This window comes from Rhincodon typus, chromosome 1, assembly GCF_021869965.1.
Source record: "Rhincodon typus isolate 14 chromosome 1, sRhiTyp1.1, whole genome shotgun sequence".
NCBI lineage: Eukaryota > Metazoa > Chordata > Chondrichthyes > Orectolobiformes > Rhincodontidae > Rhincodon > Rhincodon typus.
In genome coordinates this window covers 53181488-53206323 of record NC_063332.1, presented here as the reverse complement: position 1 = coordinate 53206323, position 24836 = coordinate 53181488, and the positions used below count along the sequence as shown (strand labels likewise).

Here is a 24836-nt window from a genome sequence, read left to right as displayed (position 1 = left end):
TATAAAATAAAATAGAAAAAGTAATAAATATAAAATTTTTAAAAAGTAGACATTTACAGTCCTTCTGCCCCAGTCCACGCCTCCAGATCACACCAAGCTTCAAAGCTCGAGGCCTTGTGTCCAGTCTGTAAGGGACCTCGCCTACCCGTAATGGGGACTCTCTTCCCTTCAATGGCCTCCAGTCCAGCGTCTCGTGTCCAGTTCATACCAGGGATTCACCTATCCATGACAGCCTCCAGTCCGTAGGCCAACCTTGCCTCCATTTCAACCGATTCTGTCAGAGTAAGTTTAAAGAGTTTTAAAATATATAAATAATTGTGGCCACAGCACTGATCTCTGTGGCAATACTCGGTTGTTTCGGGTTGCTATCCTGAAAATATGATAAAGGGGACAACTTCTCTTAGCTAATCAATCCTCTGTCCATGTTGAAACTATCCCAAAACCCTGAGCTCTTATTAAGTACCTTGTGTGGTACGTTATCTAACTTTTTTGGAAATTCAAATATATTACATCTACTGGATCCCCTTTCCTTTGAAGAGGTAATATACAAAGTAATCTAACGAAGATTTCAAAACGCACAGTAAAGAAATAATACCGTCCATTCCAACACTATCACCTCACAGTACTCAAAAGCAAGAGAAGATTCTCTGTCTATCACATATTATAGGTTTGACTTAACAGTTTCTTTCAATCCCCAGTCTTGAGTGTTTGAAAGCCTCCTCCTTTTATGGTCACACAACTGATCTTAGATTTTGAGCTTCAAACAACCCCTTCTGGGTGCTAACCAAACCCTTCTGTCCTGGAACTTTCAAACTAAAATATTTATACCTGAGGTAACCTATTTCCTAACTGTTCAGAACTATCTTGTGTCTTCAGCAGGAACTGTTTTTAAACTTCAAACTCCAAGCAGCACTTCTGCATACTGAAAATAAAAGCTTTTCAAGATATGGTTTATTCCCCAAGCAAAAATTCCTGATGCTTCAAACTGAAACCAAACAAATCCTATTAAATAAATTACTATCCACTCCCAAAACTCTCCCAATGCAAACCAATTCTCATTATCATTCTAGAGACTCTCTCTCATATACTGGCATTAAGAAGAAAAAAACATAGATCCTGAACTACTGATAAGTTAATCATTAAACACCCTCCTAAACATTAGACTGAAACCCCCATACCACCAGTCCAAAATGCTGAACTCTTAAAATAAATCATTTTTAGACGACACACCTTAAATCGTATCATTGACCATGACACTTTTTTTGATTCATTAATGGGATGAGGGTGTTGCTGGCTAGGCTGCATTTACTGCCCATCCCTAATTGCCCAGAGGGCAGTTCAGAGTCAACCACATTGTTGTGGGTCTGGAGTCACGTGTAGGCCAGACCAGGGAAGGATGGTAGTTTCTGTCCCTAAAAGGACGTTAGTGAACCAGGTGGGCTTTTCCTGACAATCAACAATGGATTCATGGTCATGATTAGATTCTTAATTCCAGATAGTTTATTGAATTCAAATTCCACCATCTGCCATGGCAGGATTTGAACCCAGGTCCCAAAATGTTGTTATCTGGGTCTTTGGATTAATGGTCTAGCGCTAATACCACTAGGTCATCACCTCCCCTGTGGGTCCAGAGTCGCATGTAGGCCTGGCCAGGTAAGGATGGCAGTTTCCCCCTCTAATGCCCTTTAGGGAAGGAAACTGCCATCCTTACCTGGCCAGGCCTACGCATAATTCCAGACCCACACCAATGTAATTAACTATTAACTGTCCTTTAGGCAATCAGATGGGCAATAAACGTTGCCTTTGCCAGTGATGCCCTCATCCCATGAATGAATAAAACCGTCTGCAGTCGATGTACTCCACAATGACAGAATTGCTCTCATCAATCTTTTGTTACCTCTAGCAAGTTATTTAAACAAAACTTCCCTTCAGAAATCCATGCTGCCTCTTCAATCTATCCACAATTTTCCCTCTGACCACTAATTCTACTCTGAATAATTGTTTCTAAAAAATTCCCTGCCATTGAAGTTAAACTGGTCTGTAATTGCTGGGCTTACCCTTGCAATATTTTTTGAACAAGGCTGTGATATTTGTAATTCTGTAGTCTTTTGGAAGTGTCTAAGGAAGCCTGAAAGATTATGGCCAGTATCCAATATCTGGTGTCACCTCCTTCAATATTATTGGATGCATCCTAGTGTCCTGGTACCTTGTCAAAGTTAAGTACCAATAGTCTGTCCAACACTTATTCCTTATCTATTCTGAACCTTTGTAGTGATAGTTTCCTCTTCTGTCACTATGCCTGGATAGCATCTAGTGTCTAGGCAAAGATAGGTGCAAGATATTTGTTTAATACCTCAGACATGCATCCCGCTTCCATGTGGAAATCCCCTTTCTGATCCCTAATCGACACAACTCCTTTTACCACTCTTACCATTTTATCTCTATAAAAAACTTTGGTATTCCCCTTTTATGTTTGGTGCCAGTTTGTTCTCATACTGCAATCTTCCAGCATCACAGTATTTTGCTTTTAGCAAATGTGACTGATATTTGAGTTGATCCATAAACTTGAATCTGTCTTTTTCTGTCACTTCCATAAATCAGAAAAGAATAGTGGGAAAGTGAAAGGAAAACAAGTAGCCAGGGTATTGAAAGCACCACTGGGAATGCCCCGGAATTCCTCTTCTGGCTGAGGTTTTAAAAAAAAGGGTGCTGCGGGTGGAACTCTAATAGAAGGTCAGTGCTTCCATTCGAATAAAGTGGGACACCTTCAGTCAGAATGCTGACAGTTGCATGGGAAAACCATGGGAACTTATTGGGATTCCTAAGAATGATTCCAAAAAAGGAACCGGAATGAAAACAGATAAAGTTGTAGCTCTAACCACAACTGAGTGCAAAAGTAAACGTGGCTGAGAGTGCAGAAGAGGTGCATATGGTGGGGCAAAGAAGTTTTTTGAGGGGAATATTAACATCTTCATCAAATGATACAGCTTAACATATCTCTATATTAAGAGATACAGGGAGAAAAGCTGGCACAGTGGCATTGTCATTGGACTAGTAGCCCAGAGACCCAAGTATAGCTCTGGTGACCTGGTTTGAATCCCACCATGTGACAACTGTTCTGAAAGTTGAAAGAAAAAATAAGCATCTGCAATTCAAAGTCTAATGCTAACCAGGAATCCATTTTTAATGGTCATTTAAAAACTCTCACCTGGTTTTGCTGCAGTTAATAGTTATGTAAGTATAGTTAGAAGATTAAAAACTTGGTTATTAAACTGACAACCCCCATGACCGCTCCCCCAGAACCCTTAAATTTCCATGGACCCTAATCTAGCAACCTCCTCTCCCCCTAAAATCCAACACCGCCTCTCCTCAGGACCCGACATATTCCCTCTTCAACCATTGGACCCAATAATGTTCGTTTCCACGGCAGACCTGAACCCCACTGCTGCCGAACTAAACACATCAAAACCTACATTCCACTCTAAGCCCAGATAGCTGACTTAACTGGCACCCCATCCACATGCACCCTAACATATACATACCTGCTACCTTAACCACACATACAAACATACTTAGCCTTTTACAGGAGCCAAAGTGGCTGTCTGTGCTGATAAACATTTAAATCACAGAATACAGCAACTATTGTCATAAGAATGTGGGTGTTGTCTGCCTTCCCCTGACTATCTGTGACTATCAAGTCACAATTGAATTTAAAGTATTCTCTGCATTTCTGAGTTGCTATTGCAATACAAAGCTCTGTTTAAACAGCAGAAAGTACGAGCAGTGTCAGTCTGCCTGTGGTTGCCATTCCTTTGAAAACCCACATCAATAAGATTTCCCCCAGAGAGCACATTAAAAGCCAAAGTTTTAATAAATGTAATTAATAGCAGCATATACCTATCCCTTTGAGTGCACTTAAAATTTGACTTGACATTCAGAACAGTGCCAGTTCTGTTTTTTTTTTAAACAGACATTATCCATGGACGAGGCTAACTTATTCCTTGGTAATGATTTTGGCAGGAGCAAAAGTTGTAGCTTCCCAAATCCTATCTGCAAGGGTCATTAGTTTTTGCATGTTCACTTCTACACAAGCTACAGTACCATAAAACATGAAAAATGGATGAATTTGTAGAGACGCAAGTATTTTGATAATCTGAAACTCAGACAATCAACATCTTGTGTAACAGATTCTTAATACAAGAAGTGGTTACTTGAGTTCAAAATAGTCAGTTGGGTTGCTCAGCCAACAAACACCAGATATAAAGTCACACAAACCGAGAAAAAACCAGCAGATGCTGTATATCAGAAACAAAAGCAGAAATTGCTGGAAAAGCTCAGCAGGCATGGCTGCATCTATGGAGAGAAATCGGTTAACGTTTTGGGTCGAGTGACCCTTCCTCCAAACCCATGAAGACACATGTCTGACCTTTTATACACAACAAAGGGGACTCTGGTTCTCGGCCGCTAGCATCTGTAGCCTTCAAGTTAATGATATCTGGAATACACATTACAAATATTTCAAACATTTATGGCAATTCTTTCTAACAACCCAGCTTAACAAAAGGCAGACTGCTTCTTTGTCATTGGGCACACATCCAATTATTTATGCTAATGCAGAGGACTCCACATTGTAATAAACAAGATTAAAATGTGTAAAGTTTCCCTTAACTGATCCAATTAAATCACTTCAGAATCCCATGCATTGATATTTTGTTGAAAATTGTCAGATCTTTCCTTTGGCACAATACCACTTCCAGCTGACCGAACACCACCCTGGCTGCTGTAAGCCAGCTAGTAGGATTATGAAAGTATAATTGAGGCCATCAGTTTAAACTGTAATCTTTTTGTTAATTTAACAACTAACCGGTTTAATCAATATCCATCAATTATTTACCAAAGTATAAAGTCTTTGAGCAGAAGTAGATAATCAGCATAAAGCAACTGGCAGTTGTGGACTTCAGGCAAGTTATCCGTCCGTCTCAACGGTTTATGTGACAGTACGAGCCTGTATTGAATATCAAAATTAGCAACATACAACATCGACACCAATAGTGTGGATTCAATTCCTGCACTGGCTGAGGTTACCATGAAGGACTTTCCTTCTCGACATCTCTCCTCATCTGCGGTGTGGTGACCCTTGGTTTAAACTACCACCAGTCATCTCTCTAACAAGAGAGCAGCCCTATAGTTTTGGTAAGACTATGGCAACTTTACCTTTTAAATTACTGGACTGGTAAACTAGAGGTATGGACCAATTGTAATATTTCATGTTTTTTTTTAATGTGTCATAAGGTGGACAGAACCATGCATAGCCTTGAGTTTGATTTTTGTTTTTATATTGACTTGTGTTTAAAAAAAAAACACAGTTCTAATTTCAACTTAGATTTGTTAGTGATGAAAAGATATCTGAAATGTTAATATATGCATTTTAAGAGGGTTTGCAAAGCTATGCATGGTTCTGTCCACCTTTTTATAACATTTTTTTTAAAAAAATGAAATATTACAATTTTATTCAAATGGAATGGACTACAAGAGTAGGGAGATAATGCTTCAGTCAGCTAGGATGTTTGTGTAATCACCTCTGGGAGGACTGTATACAGTATTGATCTTTTAAAAAGGAAGGATATAAGTGTAGTTGAAGCCATTTACTAGACTAATACCAGGAATGGATGGGTTGCCTTATGAAGAAAGGTCAGACAAGCTAGGCTTGTGTCTGCTGGAGTTCAGACGAGAAAGAGGGCACTTTATATGAAACAGATAAAATCTTGACATGGTGAATGTGGCATCTGAGGTGAGCAGTCCAGTGCATTCAATACAAGGAGAAAAAAGACTGCTGTTGTCTCATAACAAAGTGTCCTATGGCATAGAAAGACTGACTCATCCAGGAGTTCAGGCAGCATGTGCAAGTTTCTTTCAGAAAAGCAGGCCTTTCAGAAAGGAAAGGCCTGTGATAGCAGCAGAGTGGTAATGGTTGAAAGTAAAGCTTTGGAGTCAGAAGGCTATGGGAGAGGAGTTAAAGGAACACATTAAGAAACAAGTGATTTGTGTTAACCGTTCATTTAAGGGTCTGAGGAAGGGACATTAACTTTTTTTTAAAAAGCACTAAGTGAATGCAGAAATTTGCTGAAATTGGTGGTATGGTGAACAGTGAAGATTCACTAAGATTACAAAGTGATTGATTGTGATCAATGGGCTGAGGACTGGCCGAAGGAGTTTAATTTGGATAAATGAGAGGTGTTGCATTTTTGTAAAACAAACAAGGGCAGGACTTGTATAATTAATAGTGTGGCCCTGGATAGTGTTTCTAGGGGTTCAGGTACATAGTTCTTTGAAATTTGTGTCACAGGTAGACAGGATGGTTAAGAAGGTGTTGAGCACACTTGCCCTTGTTGCTCAGACCTTTTGAGTATAAAGGTTGGGATGTCATGTTGAGGCTGTACAGGATGTTGATGAGGCCTCTTCTGGAGTACTTTGTGCAGTTCTGGTCACCCTGCTAGAGGAAGGATATTATCAAATTGGAGAGGGTTCAGAAAAGACTTTCCAGATGTTGCTGGAACTGGAGGGTTTGAGATATAAAAATAGGCTGGGACTTTTTTTTTCACTGGAGCGTAGGAAGTTGAGGGGTGACCTTTAGAGGTTTAGAAAATCACGAGGGACATAGATAAGGTGAATAGCAAGGGTCTTTTCCCTAGGGTGGGGGAATTTAAAACTTTCTTCTCTCTCCTCAAAAATATGCCCCCTAGTTTTGAAGGACAAGAGAGGCAACGTTTTTAAACTGTTGAATGAAGTGGTGGATGCAAGTACATTTCAGAGACATATGGATAAGTACTTAAGAGGGATATGGGCCAAAAAACAGGCAAGTGAGACTTGTTTAGTTTGGGAACATAGTGTGGACTAGTTGGACTGAAGGGTCTGTTACTGAGCTGTATGACCCTATAATTACAGGGAATCTTGAAGTCAAGACAGTGACCCTTCACTAGGGTTTACAGTACCTGTTAGGTTGTTAAAGGCAAAAGGGTTGATCAATAAGACCATTCCAAACAGTTTGTGCGTAGTGCAGTTGGTTAGTGATTTTCCCTTACTGCCCCAACCCCCCTTGCATGTAATAAACTTTTTTGTTCTTTCATTGAAAGTATATTGGCAGTCTTTTTTGATTGTGTTCAGTAACTAACCACCACAATAAATAAATGGCAAAAATGAAACTTGTTTCACTCTAGGATCTGACTTGTCCATTATTACCATCAGTTGGAATCGTAACCTATTTTATCAAATTTCATAATGACTTGATACAAACCTTTTGCAACTCTGCACTTAGACAGCCAGAACCTCTGCACATGCTTCTTTTTCATTCTTCCTATCAATGGGACAATATACTTCATTTGCCAGATTTTTACACTCTCATTTAACTTGTTTATATTCCTTTGTAACCTCCTTTCATATCATCTTAACTAACTTTCCTACCTATTTTGGTCATCGCAAACTCTGCAACCAAACCTTCAATCCCTTCATTTATTTGAATTGTAAAATATTGAGGCCTCTGCATTGATCCCTGTGGCACACTACCCATTACATCTTACCAAACAGAAAGTTACCCACTTATAATCACTGTTTCCTGTTTACCATTAATAGAAGATTGGCTGGTTATCATTATTAAATTCTTGAAATCTAGACCAGTAAGTCCATCCATTCTCCTTTTTAGCACGTTTAATTCTTTCAAGAATTCAAATCAGTTGGTTAAGCATGATTTCCTAGGCATAAAACCATGCCTGAATCACTTTAACTTCTCCAAGTACCCTGTTTTAATGTCCTTAAGAACAGCAAGGTGGCTCAGTAGTTAGCACTGTTGCCTCCGGGCACCAGGGACCTGGGTTTGATTCCAGCCTCTGGCAACTGTCTGAGTCAAGTTTGCACATTCTCCCTGTGCCTGCTTGGGTTTCCTCCCAGGTACTCTGGTTTCTACCTACAATCCAAAGATGTGCAGGTTAGATGGACTGGCCATGGGAAGTTTGGGGTTATGGGGGTGGGTCTGGGTGGGTCTTCAGAAAGTTGGTGTGGACCTGATGGGCTGAATGTCCTGCTTCCACTCTGTAGGGAGTCTATGATGAACTTCTAACATCTTCTGTTAATTGACTACAGTTTCTTGCTAATGGTTCCCCCTTCCTTTTTTTTTTAATAAAGGGATTGCATTCACTATTTTCCAATCTCATGGAACCTTCCCTAAGTCAGGTAAGTCTGGAAAATCAAAACTAGTTTATCAATTATCTCTCCAACAACTTTTAAGACCCTGTGTTTGTTAATCAGAACTTAGACTCTTGTCAGCCCACAGCTCTGACAATTTACTTAGTACCAATTCCCTGCTGAATGTAATTTTCTTGAGTTCCTACCTCCCTTCCATTTCCTGACCTACGGCTAGCTCTGGGATGTGACTTCATTCCTTTATAGTGAAGACTGATGCAGAATACCTTTTTAATTCACCTTTCATTTCTTCATTTTATTTCCCAGACTCTCACTTTCTATTGGAGAAATGCTCAGTTTAACTCTTTTTCAAAATATCTATGGAACCTCTTTGGAATACTATTTGTGTTCCCATATCTAACTAGTGCTCTCTCTCGTATTAAAAATTAAAGTAATTTTTACAGACCAAAGTGCATGGATAGTTTTGTCTCAATTTTATTTTTGTGCTGATTTACACACTTGTATGTACTGTTTTCTTTTATGTTGTAATCTAAATTCCCAAAATAAGCAATCAATCAGTCAAGCAAAACTATTCAAATATCATCATAAATATTAGTAAGAATGAATACTTTCATGGATTGTGCATTCATGAAGAATATTTTTCCTAGATTCTTTCACGTCGAGGTAAGCTGCATGAACACCAGTTTAGAGCATTGATGACTCTTGGAAAGGCAGAAATAGATCTGAACTGTGACCATCTGCCTACCCAATTCTTGAGTTCTTTTAAATAAAAAAAATTAGAATGTTCTGTATCCATAAAGAGTAGTTCAGTGTCTCTTATCGAGATGAATGCCTTTTCACTTACCCACTTTGGATCCCCATTAACTAATTAGCTTAGTTGGAAAAAATTTAAAGACCATTAACAATTGTGTGCGTTGTGATTACAGTTACTGAACAGATTCTAAAATCACCAGCTAACATTTCACAATTCTCAATATTTGGAATCTTAGAAAGCCTCAACCTTCTCAGGCATTCCTATTTGCTACAGGAATGTTTTTCTTGTACATCCTCTCCCTGGGATAATGTGTTCTGAGGCTTTGATCCCTGCATACTCATATCTCTTATTCATTCCATTTGTCAAATAACTGAATGATAACAGCTGCAATAGCTGACACGAGGTGTAGTTCAGTGGGTCATGCAGGATTTCATAAATGGTTCAGCCAATGAGCAATAACTTACAACAAGCTGTTGTATGTGAGGAAGCTAGTTCATCAACTTCTTTAATCAGATCCCGTTACACCATTAATTGCCTTAATTGGAGTATCACCAACTGTTTTACCAAAACATTTCCAGCTGCTAAAATACAGAGGAAACTTAAAACCTCTGACTTCTTGACAGCAAACAACTGTTCGTACGCATGTGCCATTACATTTTCCAAGTACTTTTTTTAGGTCATCAGAAAAATTTACAACAGCAGAAGTTTTTCCTCTTCAACTCTATAATCCCCACCCCCAGCTTTCCTGGGGAAGTCAAAAACAAAATGCGAGGTAAAATGATGATAAACCAGGAAAATAAATGATATACAAATTCAAGGTGAAAAATCAGTTGTCTTTTTTTTATATATTTAAAGTTTCTGGAGAATTTTGCTCCATGAGGCCTAACAAGTTATCTTCCCAAACTCGCCTCATTAACTTTGCTGCACAACCTTATGGCATCCTGCTCCCACTCACTGTAAACAGATCCACACGCCATTCCTGGACATCACAGGATTCCTGACACCAGTGCCATATTCAAAACAAAAGTTGTGCAGACAAGGAAATATTGATACCACACGTTGCAGACAGGAACCTGGAGGTCCAGGTAGGCAGAGTGATAGAGAGGAAGGCCGCCCTTGTCATTCAGTACTGGCAGAAGAGTCCATGACATCAGATCCTGCCAGCCTGGTCCTACATTGCCAACTAGTTGCCACAATCTAGAGAAACACTCCGCAATCCCGCAAGAAGGTCAATAACCTCCTCCTCTCTGCCAGGCTAAGTGCCTCCATCTTTTTCTCTGCTACCTCACACACTCTATATCTTTGTAATTACATCAAGCTCCCACCAAGGCTCATGCTCTACCACTCTCATTACTCCATGCATATCTTCTCTCCCTTGCTCCTAACCACCACCAACCCCACCCAACCTGCTCCATGACAAACCCTGCGTGGTTTCTGCTACATATTCTCTCAGGATACCTTCCCTCCACCTGCACCATCACTGACAGCTGTGCCACCCACTCTCATCTCACTCAATCCCTCCCTTTTTTCTCGTTTCAGGAGAAAATAGTCCATGGTAGGGCAGAAAGAGCCAAGACTAGTGGGCTGCCCAATATTTGGCTCCTCGTCCCCTATGAGAGGATCCTACCCAGCAAGGACCAAGATCGGTCATGTGGAGTTGCCAAAAACATAATCACTACCCATTGCTGTGCTACTTCCCCACCTGTTTCAGAAATTGTCAGCATCTAATTTCTATCCAGCAGGTGGAAGAATGGAAACTGCATATAGCTCTCAATGAGGCAAGATGAACTAATAAACAGGAAGTTAATGCATAATAATGCACGCAAACAGGTTTCTCGCTGCTTTTGAGTAAGAATCTCATCTGCGGCTCAATACTTGTTTGGAAAACTTGGCATGAGGAGAAAGATGTCCCATTTTTCCAACCAAGTGTTAAACTACAGATGAAATTCTCAATGCCAATTAGATCCTCATTGGCTGTCTCATGATTTTCTCAATTTTTTCACCAATGTAAATGTCATTCAGGAACTGGGAAGATTCCACCCTATGTTTCTGATAATTTTATTCACTACAGTTTGTGAATTTCCCTTTCTCATTCTCCCTCCATTATGTCAGGCAATGACTATATCTCCTATCTTCTACAGACTCCAGTCAAAATTAAGAAATTGAAAAGAGTAGTGTTTTTTTTTCATTTAAATGTAACACTAATAGTTATTTATCTGACCAGCAAGAAAAATTGTCATTGAGATTAACCAATAATTTTTTAGAAATTTTCATTTTTCATAACCTAGTTAGCTCATATCTAGCTTAATGTCGGTCTTTAGCTCAACCATGACAAATGGCAGAACAAAGTCTTGCAGAATTTGTCAGCTAATTCTTGTGAAAAACAAGAATCCTGCAGACATATGGCAGCATGCCAGCTTCAGCAAGAAATTGAGGCTGACACTGCAAGGCAGTAATCAGAGGGTACTTTTGGGTATCATGTAAATTTAAAGCTATCCGCTTCTTCCAGTGATTCAGGTGGATGTACAAGGATTTATGGCACAATTCAAAGTAAAGAAAGCCACTGTGTTGGCCAAGCTTTCTTACACAGCCAAAGCTACAAAAATCCTTTTTTACTTGTCACTCATTTCATATGGAATCCTGTTGTGTAGAAAATGGCTGTCATTCTGCATTTAAAATCCTCAAGCTTGTTTTCAAATCCCTGATCCCTGTTTCTTTATTTAACCTCCTCAACGCCTTCAGTTATACACTCTCTCTTTTTTCAATTCCAATCCCCTGTGGTTTCTTGATTTTTCTCAACACTGTTGGTAGACCTAAGCCTAATTCTCTCCAAACACCCCCATCTCCACCTCCTTTGTGACAGTTAGTCAATCCTGCCTCCTTGACACAATTTTTGCCTGTTTTTCCTAATATCTCTGATGGCTTAGGGTTACATTTTGTTTAACACTGTTCCAGAGGAGCAGCTTGGGATGTTTTTATTATATTAGAGTTGTTTGTATTAGCAGTCACTGCATTTCAAAGTAATCAGCTCTGCAAAGAGCTCTAATATGTTTCCTATTGTCATCTGCTGTATAACTAAAAGATCATCTTTTCATCAAATAAGCCTATAAAGTCCCACATAAGAGGAATATGTAAAATTAAAGCGCATGGGATTAGTGGTAGTGGGTAGTCTACTAACATGAATAGAGAATTGGTTGGCAGACCGGAATCAAAGAGTAATAAATAAACAGATTTTTCTGAGCAGCAGCCAGTGAATAGTGGGGTAGAGCAGGGATCAATGCTAGTACCCCAGCTATTCACAACATATTTAATGATTTTAGTTGAAGGAACTAATGTAAATCTGCAATTTTGCAGATGGCACAAGACTGAGTGGGAGGGTGAATTGTGAGGAGGGTGCAGAGATGCTTCAATGTGATTTTGGACAAGTTGAATGAGTGGGCAGATGAAGTATAATATGGATAAACTTGAGGCTATTCACTTTGGTAGCAAAAACAAAGGCAAATTATCGGAATGCCAGTAGATTGAAAAAGGTGGAGCTGAATGGAGACCTGGGTGTCCTTGTATACCAGTTCCTGAAAGTAAGCAAGCAGATGCAGCAGGTAGTGAAGGCAACAAATGGTATGTTGGCCTTCATAGCGAGAAGATTAGAGTACAGGAGCAGGGATAGCTTGCTGCAATCGTAAAGGGCCTTGAGATCATACTTGGAGTATTTATGCAGTTTTGTTTCCATACTTGAGGAAAGTTTCCTCTTGTTATGAAGGAAGTGCAACAAAGGTCTACCAGATTGATTCCTGGGATGGCAAGAAGACATGTGAGGAGAGACTGGATTGATTAGGACTATATTCACTGGAGTTTAGAAGAATGAGGGGTACTCTTTTCTAAATTTAAGCCTGTTTTAGTCCTGTTAGTGTAAATAAAGGGAGGATGTTCACCACGACTGGGGAGTCCACCCAGGGGTTACAGTCTAAGGGTACTAGGTAGGTCATTTAGGAGTTAGTTAAAGAACAAGTTAGATATAGTTCTCAGGGCTAAAGGGATCAAAGAAGTTAGGAACAGAGTACTGAGTAGGATGATCAGCCATCATCATTGAATGACAGCAGATTTGAAGAGCCAAAATGACCACCTCCTCCTCCAGTTTAATATGTTTCTATGCTTCTATAGTATTTTTGTCAAGTTTGAGTGCTGACATACCTTGGTGTAAATCAATCACATTAGCCAGTGGATAAACAAAATTATTCTTTAACCAAATGTAAAACTGCAAGTTTTCCATCTTTAGTTCCAGAGTACAGTTTGGGTTAATTATCACAGAAAAGTAAAGGTCACAATGGAAACCAGGCATTCAATTCCCAGAAAAGTAATTTAACATTGCATTGAGTTTCAGAAGACTATAGTAAATATCAGTAGCAACAATTGATCTTCTCTTAGAATCCTAGAACCCTGACGGTACAGAAGCAGGCTATTTTGTCCCATCAAGTCCACACCAGCCCTTCACAGAGCATCCCACCTGCACTCTATCCCTGTAACCCAGCATTTCCCAAGGCCAATCCACCTAACCTGCACATCCTTGGACTTTGGGAGGAAACCGGAGCACCCAAAGGAAACCCACACAGACATGGGGAGAATATACAACACAAGACAGTCGCCCAAGGCCAAAGAATCTGTTCCCTGGTTCAGTGAAGCAGTATTGCTAACCACTGAGCCGCTGTGATGCCCAAGTACTTGGAATATTGTATGCAGTGTTGTCTCCGTACCTGAGGAAGGGTATCCCAATTATGGAGGAAGTGTAACAAACATCTATCAGATTGATTCCTGGGATGGCAAGACTAACATATGAATTGAGACTGGATTGGTTAAGACTGGAGTTTAGAAGAACGAAGGGTAATTTCATTTTGGAAACCTATAAGATTGTAACAGGATTAGACAGTGTAAACACAAAGGCCTAGTTATCGGCCCTAGTAAGCCACTTCGTTTAGTCTGTTCCTTATTGTGGCAACTAAGGATGGATAAAGGGCAACCACATTACAAAAATGAATGGAGAAAATGTTATGTGCCTTCATGTCCCTGCTTTTTCAGCATTGCCTTCCTCATCCCTGTGCCTCACAGGTTATGGATTGATCCTCATCTTGAAGGGCAGAAAGAGACTTCTTTTTCTGGATCTTTTGCCAATAGCGTTATACAGACAACAGCTACAGTGGAATGGTCTGGACTAATGAGCCCTTTTTTTTTGTTCTACCTCTTGATCTAGGAGGCACTTCACCTCTAACCAGTGCTTGTCTTTAATTTGTTAGTGTTTCATAGAATTCAGTCAGTTGAGTCCACACCGACTGAGGAGCATCCCACCTAGGCCCCCCACATCCCCACATTTCCCATGGCTAATCCACCTAGCCTGCACATCTTTTGGACTGTGGGAGGAAATCAGTGCAAACACAAGGGTGGAATCAAATCCAGGTTCCTAGTGCTTTGAGGCAGCAGTGCTGCCCTTGCTATGGGGACTGGCGATTGTGAATTTTAAAAAATTAATTCATAGCAGAGCACATTTAATCACTGCTATTAATTTAGTGGGTAAATTCAACAAACCCAGCTCTTTCAGTTCAGAACTATATTCGAAGGAAAGCAGTCAGAATTAGAACTGCAAAGCTGTAGCTCTCTCTGACCTGCACTCCCTTCAAGCAGTTTTTCTGCTGAGAACATGGGAACATTAATTTGTCTTTTATAATTGAAAGCATTTGAAGGAAGACCATTATCTTGGTGCAACAATGTGTTACATTGTGAAGTGATAGTATGCTGGTTTGAATAACTGTCGACAACTTTTATAAATTGTTCTGCTATTGGGGAAGAAAGAAGTAGAAGCTAAATAATTCCCTTTGATGGGAGCCAAGGCTTGGAGAAATTACTATTGACAAAAATCAGTTCAGATATTTCTGTCAGCCAGATTGAGAATATTGCCTCACTTGTTGTTTTGTAGAGTCTCGCATTATTCCCCACTTACAGATTATTTTTGTGGCTTTAAACAGGTTGTATTGTTTTAACAATTCACAGCTGCACAACGAGGACTAAAAATGAGTTGTGACTATGTTACTCTTTCCAATGGGCAAAAAATGCCACTGGTTGGATTGGGAACATGGAAAAGTTCAGCTGGACAAGTAAGTGCCTATAGTTGCAACACACTTATTAGTCAATTGTTTGTTATTTTAAATCATTTTAGCCACTACACGTTCCTCACCATAATTTATTTTCTTCTACACTTGAACGAGGAATAAAACCAACATCACCAATGGACTTGGCAAAGTCACCTGTTGGAAAGCTCATGTCCTATATGATGGGCAAGTTGTTGGAGGAATCCTGAGGGACAGGATTTTCGTGTATTTGGAAAGGCAAGGACCAATCAGTGAGAGTCAACATGGCTTTGCACGTGGAAAATTGTCTCACTAACTTGATTACTACCTCAATGAAAAGGATTGAGGGCAGAGCAGTGGACATGATGTATATGGGCTTCAGCAAGACATTCGACAAGGTTCCTCATAGTAGACTGGTTAAGAAGGTTAGATCACATCGAATCCAGGGAGAAATAGCCACTTAGATACACAACTAGCTCGGGTAGAAGGCAGAGGGTGGTGGTGGAGGGTTGCTTTTCAAACTAGAGGCCTGTGACCAGCAGTGTGCCACAAGCTATTTTTGTGCTGAGTCCACTGCTTTTTGTCATTTATATAAATGATTTAGATGTGAACATAGGAGGTATGGTTAATAAGTTTGCAGATGACACCAAGTTTAGATGTACAGTGGAGAGCAAAGAAGGTTACCTCTGAGTACAACAGGACCTTGATCAGATGGGCCAATGGGCTGAGGAGTGACAGATGAAGTTTATTTTAAATAAATGAGGTGCTGTGTTTTGGAAAGGCAAATTAGGGCAGGACTTGTACACTTTAATGATAAGGTTCTGGGGAGTGTTACTGAACAAAGCCATCTTGGACAGCAGGTCCATAGTTCCTTGAAAGTTGAGTCCCAGGTAGACAGGATAGGGATGAAGGCTTTTGGCTTTGCTTGCTTTTATTGGTCAGTGCACTGATTATCGTAGTTGTGAGGTCATGTTGCGGCTGTACAGAACATTAGTTAGTCACATTTGGAATACTGTGTGCAATTCTGTTCTCCCTGATACAGGAAGGATGTTTGAAACTTAAAAGGGTTCAGAAAAGATTTACAAGGATGTTGCCAGGATTGGCGGTTGAGCTATAAGGAGAGGCTGAATAGGCACTGGAGGCTGAGGGGTGACCTTATAGAAATTTATAAAATTATGAGGAGCATGGACAAGATGAATAGCCAAGGTATTCTCCCCAGGGTAGGGGAGGTCCAAAATTAGAGGGCATAGGTTTAAGTTGAGAGGGGAAAGACTTAAAAGGGATCTAAGGGGCAACTTTTTCTCAGAGGGTGGTGCATCTACGCAATGAGCTGCCAGAGGCATTGGTGGAGGCTGGTACAATTACAACATTGAAAAGGTATCTGGATGAGTATATGAATAGGAAGGGCTTAGAGGAATATCGGCCGAATGCTGGCAAGTGGGACTAGATTAATTTAAGATATCTGGTTGGGATGAACAAGTTGGACTACAGAGTCTATGTCCATGCTATACGGCTCTATGACTCAAAATCCAAGGCGCTTCCACTGAGCCAACCTCAAATAACCAACTTCAGTGTTAGATTTTTCACAGCCCAAACTAGTTTCTCATGCACCTTTTTAATGAGTGAGACAAATGCTAAATTTATTCACTGTGTGCATTGTGTGATTTTGCCTCTTAAAAACTGAAAGCTGCAAAAAAATACAACTTAATACAAAATCCCTTCAATCAGCAAAATTCTTCCCATGCAATCTAGATTGATTAATTGATTCATTCATTCAAGTCTTGGTCCCAGGGGAATCATGACCCATCTTAAGCACCTTAAATATTTTGCAATACAAGTTGAGTAGAATCGGATCTGTCATTAAAACGAGATAGTGCACCTCACAAACATTTGAATCTGTGCTACTTTGCTTTCTGCAGGTGAAATCAGCAGTCAGTTATGCCCTTGAAATAGGATACCAACATATAGACTGTGCTTTTGGCTACAGCAATGAGCATGAAATTGGAGAAGTCTTTCATGAAAAATTACAAGTCAATAAAGTAAGGAAGCTGGCGAGTTTGTTTGTTTTTTTTAAGAAAGAGAAATTAATTGGAACAGCAACCCACCACCTCCATAATCGGGAGAGAAACTATTTAAAATCAAGAAATTTGGTATTATATGCATGTGTTTTCTTTTTGGATATAACCCAAGTTAAATTTACAGTTTATAAAGATTATTAGTGGTTTATTTAATCTCTAACAGATTATATGAAGCTACACTTCACCCCACAGTATATTAATGGATTTAGAAGCCTTCTGGGTGTAATACTCAAATCCTTCATCTCCACATAACCCTCTTTCCATTTTTTTTTTCCCTGTATATATTCCAAGTTAAGGCTGATTAACATTCTCAAAGGGAAGCTACAAAATGGAGTTTCATTCTTTTTATAGTTATTTATTCTGGAGTTTTGATCATCCGTGAGTTAGCCAAAGTGATCTCCCTATATTACAGACTAAAATATATTTGATGTTGGTAGGTAATGTAACTGTATCTTTCAGGCAGCATGATTCATGCATTGCTGGACTGCTGGTGTAAGCCAGGTATAGATCCATTTCTGGAGACACCATATAGCAGGCAGGGAGTCCGTGACGATTTTGACTTTGGTATGCAATGACGTTGAATTAGTGTCACTACTTGTGGCACTCCAACTGACATGCAGTTTAAAAGTGCTGAGTGTGCAGTGAAATGACAGCCCATTTTCCACAATTTGAACATACACTCTCTCCCACTCCAGTGCAATCCGAGAATTTGGGTTGAGACCTAGATAACATTCTGGGGACCCAGTTGCGAATCCTGCCATGGCAGATGGTGGAACTTGAATTCAATAAAATACCTGGAATTAAGAATCTAATGATCATGGACCCACTGTTGGGTAAAAACCCATCTGGTTCACTACTGTCCATTAGGGAAGAAAACTGCCATTCTTAACTGGTCTGGCCTACATGTGACTCCTGACCCACAGCAATGTGGTTGACTCTGAACTGCTGTCTGGGCAATTAGGGATGGGCAATAAATGCTGCCTTGCCAGTGATGCCCTCATCTTGTTAACAGATAAAGAAAAAAATTATTTTTCTGCAATTAGTCCCTTGTAACTTGTAACTGTTAATAAATTTTTAAGTACCCTTAAGTTTTTTTTTAATGAATTACTCCAGTGCCTTGGCATTTACTTTCACAATTCACAAATCAATTAAAAGATGCATCAGCATGTGCTCAATCAAGAACCAGTACATATAACTGCTCAAATCATGAGATAGATGTCGTATAGTCCCAATAATATCAGTGTATAGTAATATCAACATAGTGCTGTAAAATGATGATGGACTTGTAGCATTGCAGTGAATACGGTGCACTTTTATACTGCTTTTCCTTTTAAGCATGCTTGATACAAATATAAATTGTCAATAGAAGACAGAAGGTGGTAGCAGATGGAAAGTATTCAGCCTGGAGCTCGGTGACCAATGGTGTTCCGCAGAGATCTGTTCTGGGACCTCTGCTCTTTGTGATCTTTATAAATGACTTGGATGAGGAAGTAGAAGGATGGGTTAGTAAGTTTGCCGATGACATGAAGGTTGGTGGAGTTGTGGACAGCGTGGAGAGCTGTTGTAGGTTGCAACGGGACATTGACAGGATGCAGAGCTGGGCAAAGAAGTGGCAGATGGAATTCAACCCAGAAAAGTGTGAAGTGATTCATTTTGGAAGGTAGAATTTGAATGCAGAATACAGGGTTAATGACAGGATTCTCAGCAGTGTGCAGGAACAGAAGGATCTTGGGGTCCACATCCATAGATCCCTCAAAGTTGCGACCCAAGTTGATAAGGTTGTAAAGAAGGCGTATGGTGTGTTGGCTTTCATTGGCAGGGGAATTGAGTTTAACAGCCGTGAGATTATGTTGCAGTTCTATGAAATTCTGGTTAGACCACACTTGGAATATTGTGTTCAGTTCTGGTCAACTCATTATAGGAAAGACGTGGAAGCTTTAGAGAGGATGCAGAGGAGACTTACCAGGATGCTGCCTGGACTGGAGGGCAGGTCTTATGAGGAAAGGTTGAGGGAGCTAAGGCTTTTTTCATTGGAGTGAAGAAGGATGAGAGGTGACTTGATAGAGGTGTACAAGATGATGAGAGGCATAGATAGAATGGATAGTCAGAGACTTTTTCCCAGGGCGGAAACAACTATTACGAGGGGGCATAATTTTAAGGTGATTGGAGGAAAGTATAGGGGAGATGTCCGAGGTAAGCGCTTCATACAGAGAGTGGTGGGTGTGTGGAATGCACTGCTGGCAGTGGTAGTGGAGCTGTTTTAGAGACTTTTAAGCGACTCTTGGATCGGCACATGGAGGATAATAAAATGTAGGGTATGCAGGGTAGATTGATCTTAGTAGGATAATAGGTTGGCACAACATCATGGGCCGAAGGGCCTGCACTGTGCTGTACTGTTCTATGTTCTATGATAAGGCAAACTTTATCAAGAATCTTACATGCTCTTCTCAGGATCCTCAACACCATTCGTCTTCTTAATACAGGATAGGGTTCACAAAAGATGCCAGCAGTCCCTTGGACATGAGCTGGAACAACACGATGTACCAATGCATATCTAGCTGAGCAAAAAAAAAAAAAATCACTCCCAGTGCCAGGCATCCGTAACTTTGGAATGAAAAGAATAGTTCTTGAGGAACTTCACAGATCTGGCAGCATCTGTGGAGAGAAAAACAGAGTTAATGCTTCAACTCGAAAGACTCTCTTCTTTGGAAGTAAAAAGGGGCAGGAAATTATGGTCTTCTGCTGCTTACAAAGAGGAAGGAGCAGTAAGTGGAGCAGATTGTGATGATGTGTAGAGCAAAATGCGAAGGGAGTATGCATGCTGATAAAGGAGAAATGGAGATGTAAAAAATTGCTATGGAATAGGTAGGTTTCAATAAGGGAAAAAAAAAGAAACTCACCAAAAACAATGAGATGCAAATAAGACCCACGAAGGGCTGGGGGTGGAAAATCAAAATGAAGGATAGTGTTCATGCTCTGAAGTTGTTGAATTGAGTGCTGATAGCTGTAAAGTGTAGAAAAATGAAACATTGAGTTTCCCTGAACACTTCAGTAGGCCTAGGAGAAAAATGTTGGCATGGGAGAAAAATGGTTTATTGAAATAGCAAGAAACTGGAAGATCTGGGTCATTCTTATGGATAGAGCAGAGATGTTCCACAAAAGTCACTCAACCTGCATTTATTCTCACCATCGGAAAGGACGGTGCATTGTGAAAGTGAATACGTGGACCAAATTGAAGGTATTACAAATAAAATGCTGCTTCACCTGGCAGGTGTGCTTGGGACTTTGGACAGTGAGTAAGGAGGTGGTGAATAGGTAAGTAGTACACCTTTGTAATTGAATGGGGAAGTGAGGGAGTGTTAGGTGTGATGGAGGAATGGACGAGGGTGTGATAGAGGGAACATTCCTCCAGAATGCCGATAGAGGGTAGGGGAGGGGAGGATATGTTTGGTGGCATACTTTGAGGTATTGGAAACGGCAGAGAATAATCCTTTGACTGCAGAGAGTCAGGGCTGGTCAGTAAGGACAAGGGAACGCTATGCTTGTTCTGGGAGGGAGGGAAAGGGCTGAGGGGAGGGGGGGATAATTTGCTGGAGACAGCTGAGTTGTGTTAACCATGGTGGGCAGATAAGGGGATCATTGTTTGAGGAAAAAGGAGAACCCTGTTGGGCACACCCGTGTTGAAGATGGCATCATCAGATCAGATGCACTGGAGGCACAAAGACTAGGAGAATGGAGTCCTTGCAAGAATAAGGGTGTAATAAAGTGGTGTAACGTTCAGTAATCAGCAACTTTGGCATTGTAATGGGCTAACCCCATTCTGGCATTGCCACACAGTGCCTGTCTAATCAATTTCGGTGTGAATCAGCACCACTTCTCTGTCCTACTGGTTATCATAGCAACCTATAATCTATTCAGAATGTGATCAATTCCAAGCCTATCTCTAATCTCTAATCGGAATCATTTCATGACACTTTGATATTGGTAGATACCACAGTTACTAACAGTTTGACAATGCAAACCAACATTTTAGAGTCCATTTGTTAAATATTTCATGGTACCAGGGATCCATTTATCTTTTATGGATGATTTTAGGCTGAGCTCTTCTGTGTTGTAAAGTTGTTGTTGTTTATAATGTAAATAAATTAGTATTGCTTAAAAATTGTCAAGAATTTCATCTTGCATTTATCATGACAGTTCACAAGAATACCAAATCAAGGAGAAAACCAACAGTTAGACTGAAAGAGGGGAGACTGCTGATTTGGTTGGAAAGTGGAACAAAAACAGAAATTGCTGGAAAAGCTCAGCAGATCTGGCAGCATCTGTGAAGAGAAATCTGAGTTATCAGTTTGGGTCTGGTGACCCTTTTAAATCTGAGTTAACTGCTTTGTTTAAAATTTGAAAAGAATTGGAAGTTTAAATCAGCAGGTGGATTCTTCATGACAACACCTCAACCAATCAGAGTGCACTGCCTACGAATCAGCACTCTTCTGTCATGCATGGTTAATATTGGTTGCCCCCTTGAACTGGTAATCTTGTAAACTGTCCTCAATGCAAAGTACAAATCGTCATCAAAATGTGTCTTTTTGTTTCAGCAAGCTCAATTTCTGTACAATCAGTGACTATTTGTAAGGAAATTATTTAAAAGCAAGACGAAAGCAGAACTGTTTTTTTCACTACTAATACTGAAAAGCAGCTTACAAAAGCAGAAAAAAAATGAACAAAAAACGTAGGGATTTCAAAGCAAGGGAAATTCATCCTTTCCATAGCTGCACTTTGGGTCTAAAGCAGATATTGATTTCAAAATATTAATAAAGTCACTACATTTAGTAATCCATGTTTAAATATTTATCGATTTTTAGTAACTGTCAGTGAAACCACATCTATTCTGATCTGTTCTAATCTTTTCTGATGATTTATTTTTCCCTTGCATCCCACCATTCCCCATCATTAAAACTCTCCAGTTCTTAACTAGCACTGAAGATGCTGTATCAAGAGAAATTCTGTTGGAGTGTCTTCTTTCTTCCTCACTGAACTATTTCTTCAAGTCTTGTGAATAGTAAATATACTTAATTTCACATCACCAAATCAAACTTCTTCTTTAATCTGCAAGAAAGTATGTTTACCAGTGTGCTAACATGACCTAGTGTCGTATTGATTGCATGTTTCTGATCAAAATCACAATAAAATGCATAAGTAAGCAATTTTCCCCAGAATGGAAATCCATTCCTGATTTTTACTAAGTGGTGTGTGGAGCATGTATCATAAAACAGCAAAAGAGATTATATAAGTCAGTTCAATTTTTTTTTTTTTTGTTATCTCATTGTCTTTCTGTAGTCTATCAAGCGGGAGGATATTTTCATTACATCCAAACTTTGGAACACCAAGCATCACCCAGATGATGTGGAAACAGCATGCCGTAAGACACTGGAGGACCTACAGCTAGACTATCTAGATTTGTATTTGATGCACTGGCCAATGGCATTTGAGTATGTCCTAATGCACCTGTCCAACATTTTTCTTTTGCTCCAATTATTACATCACTGCTGCTATGTTGCATTTCTAAATTATAATAATTTAAACTGTAATTGTCTCATTGACTAATGTGACAATCCTAATAAACAAAAACAATCAAGATCAAAATGCAACATTTAATTTCCTCATTTGCTGTTGGATGGTAAAGATCGCATAGTTTGAGGATTACTAATCTATGGTACATATGGAAATGCTGCGATAATCATGTTACAGGAGATGTAGTACATCCAGTGAATCTCATAGCCCTGAAGCCCTGCAACACACCAATAGAGGATATCTCCTATTAGTTGCTGTTAAGACAAAAGAGGTATATTGATTATCTGTGCACTAAAATAATTGAAATGAATAATATTGACAGTTTCCTGGAAAGCCTAACTATAGTGCATCAAACACTGTTTGTTTTATTTTCTTGCATTTTGAGTAACAATTGAAAATTTGCATAGAATCCTGGAATCATCAAAGCACATATTAAGGTCATTCAGCCTGCCACGTCTTTGCTGGCTTTCTATAGAAACAACTCCGCAAGTCTCGTTCCCTTGCCTTTCCTTGCAACTCTGCAAATATTTTCTCAAGATAATTATACACTTCCCTTCAATTGAGTCTGCCTCCCCAAAGCTTGTCCACCATTTATAATCAAATTAATTCTTCAAAATAAAATACTACATCCTTTCCTAAAGATTCTACATTATTGCTAGTCCCATTGAATGGACCTGATCTGACTGCAGGTCTCATCAAACGTCCATCAAAATAACAAGATGGCTCTTCAGTCCATGTTCGATCATGTACTTCCCAAACACCAACCCTACTGTCTTCCCATTACAGGATTTAGATGTTTATTGAATGAGTCCAATATACTGGCCTCAAGAATCCTGACATGTTCCAGTTATTGATCACTCCTTGTACAGAGAAATTCACCTTGGTAATTATAGGATAGAATATCTGACATATTACACTCCATTTACTTTTTCTATACAATTTGTTTGTTTATGATACCACTTTTATTTTTGTATCCCATTAAATGACTGAGTAGACAAAGATCTAAAATGGAGTATGATATGACTAAGTGTGAAATTGAAACAAAACATAGGTTTTATGTTTTTAAATATATTTTCTACCTCCAGTAAAACCCCTTCTCAACGAGTTCATTTTAACATCCAAATAGCTTCTGAAATAGTTATCAACTGTGTAGTTTTTAAACTGTTTATCATGCACTGGGGTTTGCAGTAGAAAGTGACTGACATTAATTATTCCTAACTCAACAAAAGCATTTAAGTGAGTTAGACCTGCATTGTTTGTATTATGGAACAAGTGGATATTATCACTTTAAAGTTTTAGCAAAGATCTGTAGCTCGGGCTGTGGCTGAGGTTGTTGACTTGCTGGTTGAGCTGGCTTGTTTTCATTCAGACGTTTCGTCACCATACTAGGAATTTATACTGTCTGGCTATGGTGAGTGGTGTCATTTCTGGTTTTGATCTGTATGGGTTTGTGTATGGAGTCCAATTCTATATGTTTGTTGATTGCATTATGGGTGGAGAACCATGCCTCTAGGAATTCCTGTGCATGCCTATGTTTGGCTTGGGCTACTATGATTATCTTGTCCCAGTTAAACTGATTGGTCTTCAATGTCTGAGTGTACGATATTAAGGAGAATTTGTCATGTCGTTTCGCTGCTAGCTGAGGTTAGTGTATTCTGATGGTTAGTTTCCTTCCTGTCTGTCCGGTGTAATGTTTGTGGCAGTCGCATGGTATTTTGTAAACCATGTTGGTTCTGCATGTTGTGGGAATGGGGTCTATAATCCTTGTGAGTATTTGTCATAGAGCCGCTGTGGGCTTGTGTGCCACTGTGATTCCTAGTAGTCTTAGGAGTCTTATCAGTTCCAGTATGTTCTTGAGGTGGGGCAGTGTGTTAGGGCATACTGTGTCCTCCTGTTGTTGTCTGTTTAGTAGGCATCTGCAGATGAAGTTGCTGTGGTAAATTCATACGATAAATTTGCTATGAACTGATATCCCTGCAACTTCATCTGCAGATGCCTACTAAACAGACAACATCTGCAGATGAAGTTGCTGTGGTAAATTCATACGATAAATTTGCTATGAACTGATATCCCTGCAACTTCATCTGCAGATGTTGTCTGTTTAGTAGGCATCTGCAGATG

The 24836-nt window shown here is 39.7% G+C and overlaps 1 protein-coding gene across 5 annotated transcripts in view; it reads left to right on the top strand.

Annotated features, from left to right (window-relative positions):
- LOC109927014 (aldo-keto reductase family 1 member A1-like) overlaps positions 1–24836 on the top strand; it is a 41005-nt gene that overhangs the window by 9658 nt on the left and 6511 nt on the right. The window contains exons 1-5 of one of the 5 annotated variants that reach the window (XM_048599463.1): positions 4957–5193; positions 8179–8226; positions 14965–15093; positions 16986–17105; positions 22482–22633. In XM_048599463.1, the coding sequence (XP_048455420.1) occupies positions 15010–15093; positions 16986–17105; positions 22482–22633 (356 nt within the window). In that variant the 5' untranslated portion in view covers positions 4957–5193; positions 8179–8226; positions 14965–15009. Of the gene's footprint in view, positions 1–4956; positions 5194–8178; positions 8227–14964; positions 15094–16985; positions 17106–22481; positions 22634–24836 lie in introns of those variants that run through there. The other 4 variants (XM_048599474.1, XM_020526906.2, XM_048599467.1 and 1 more) reach the window with 4 other exon arrangements.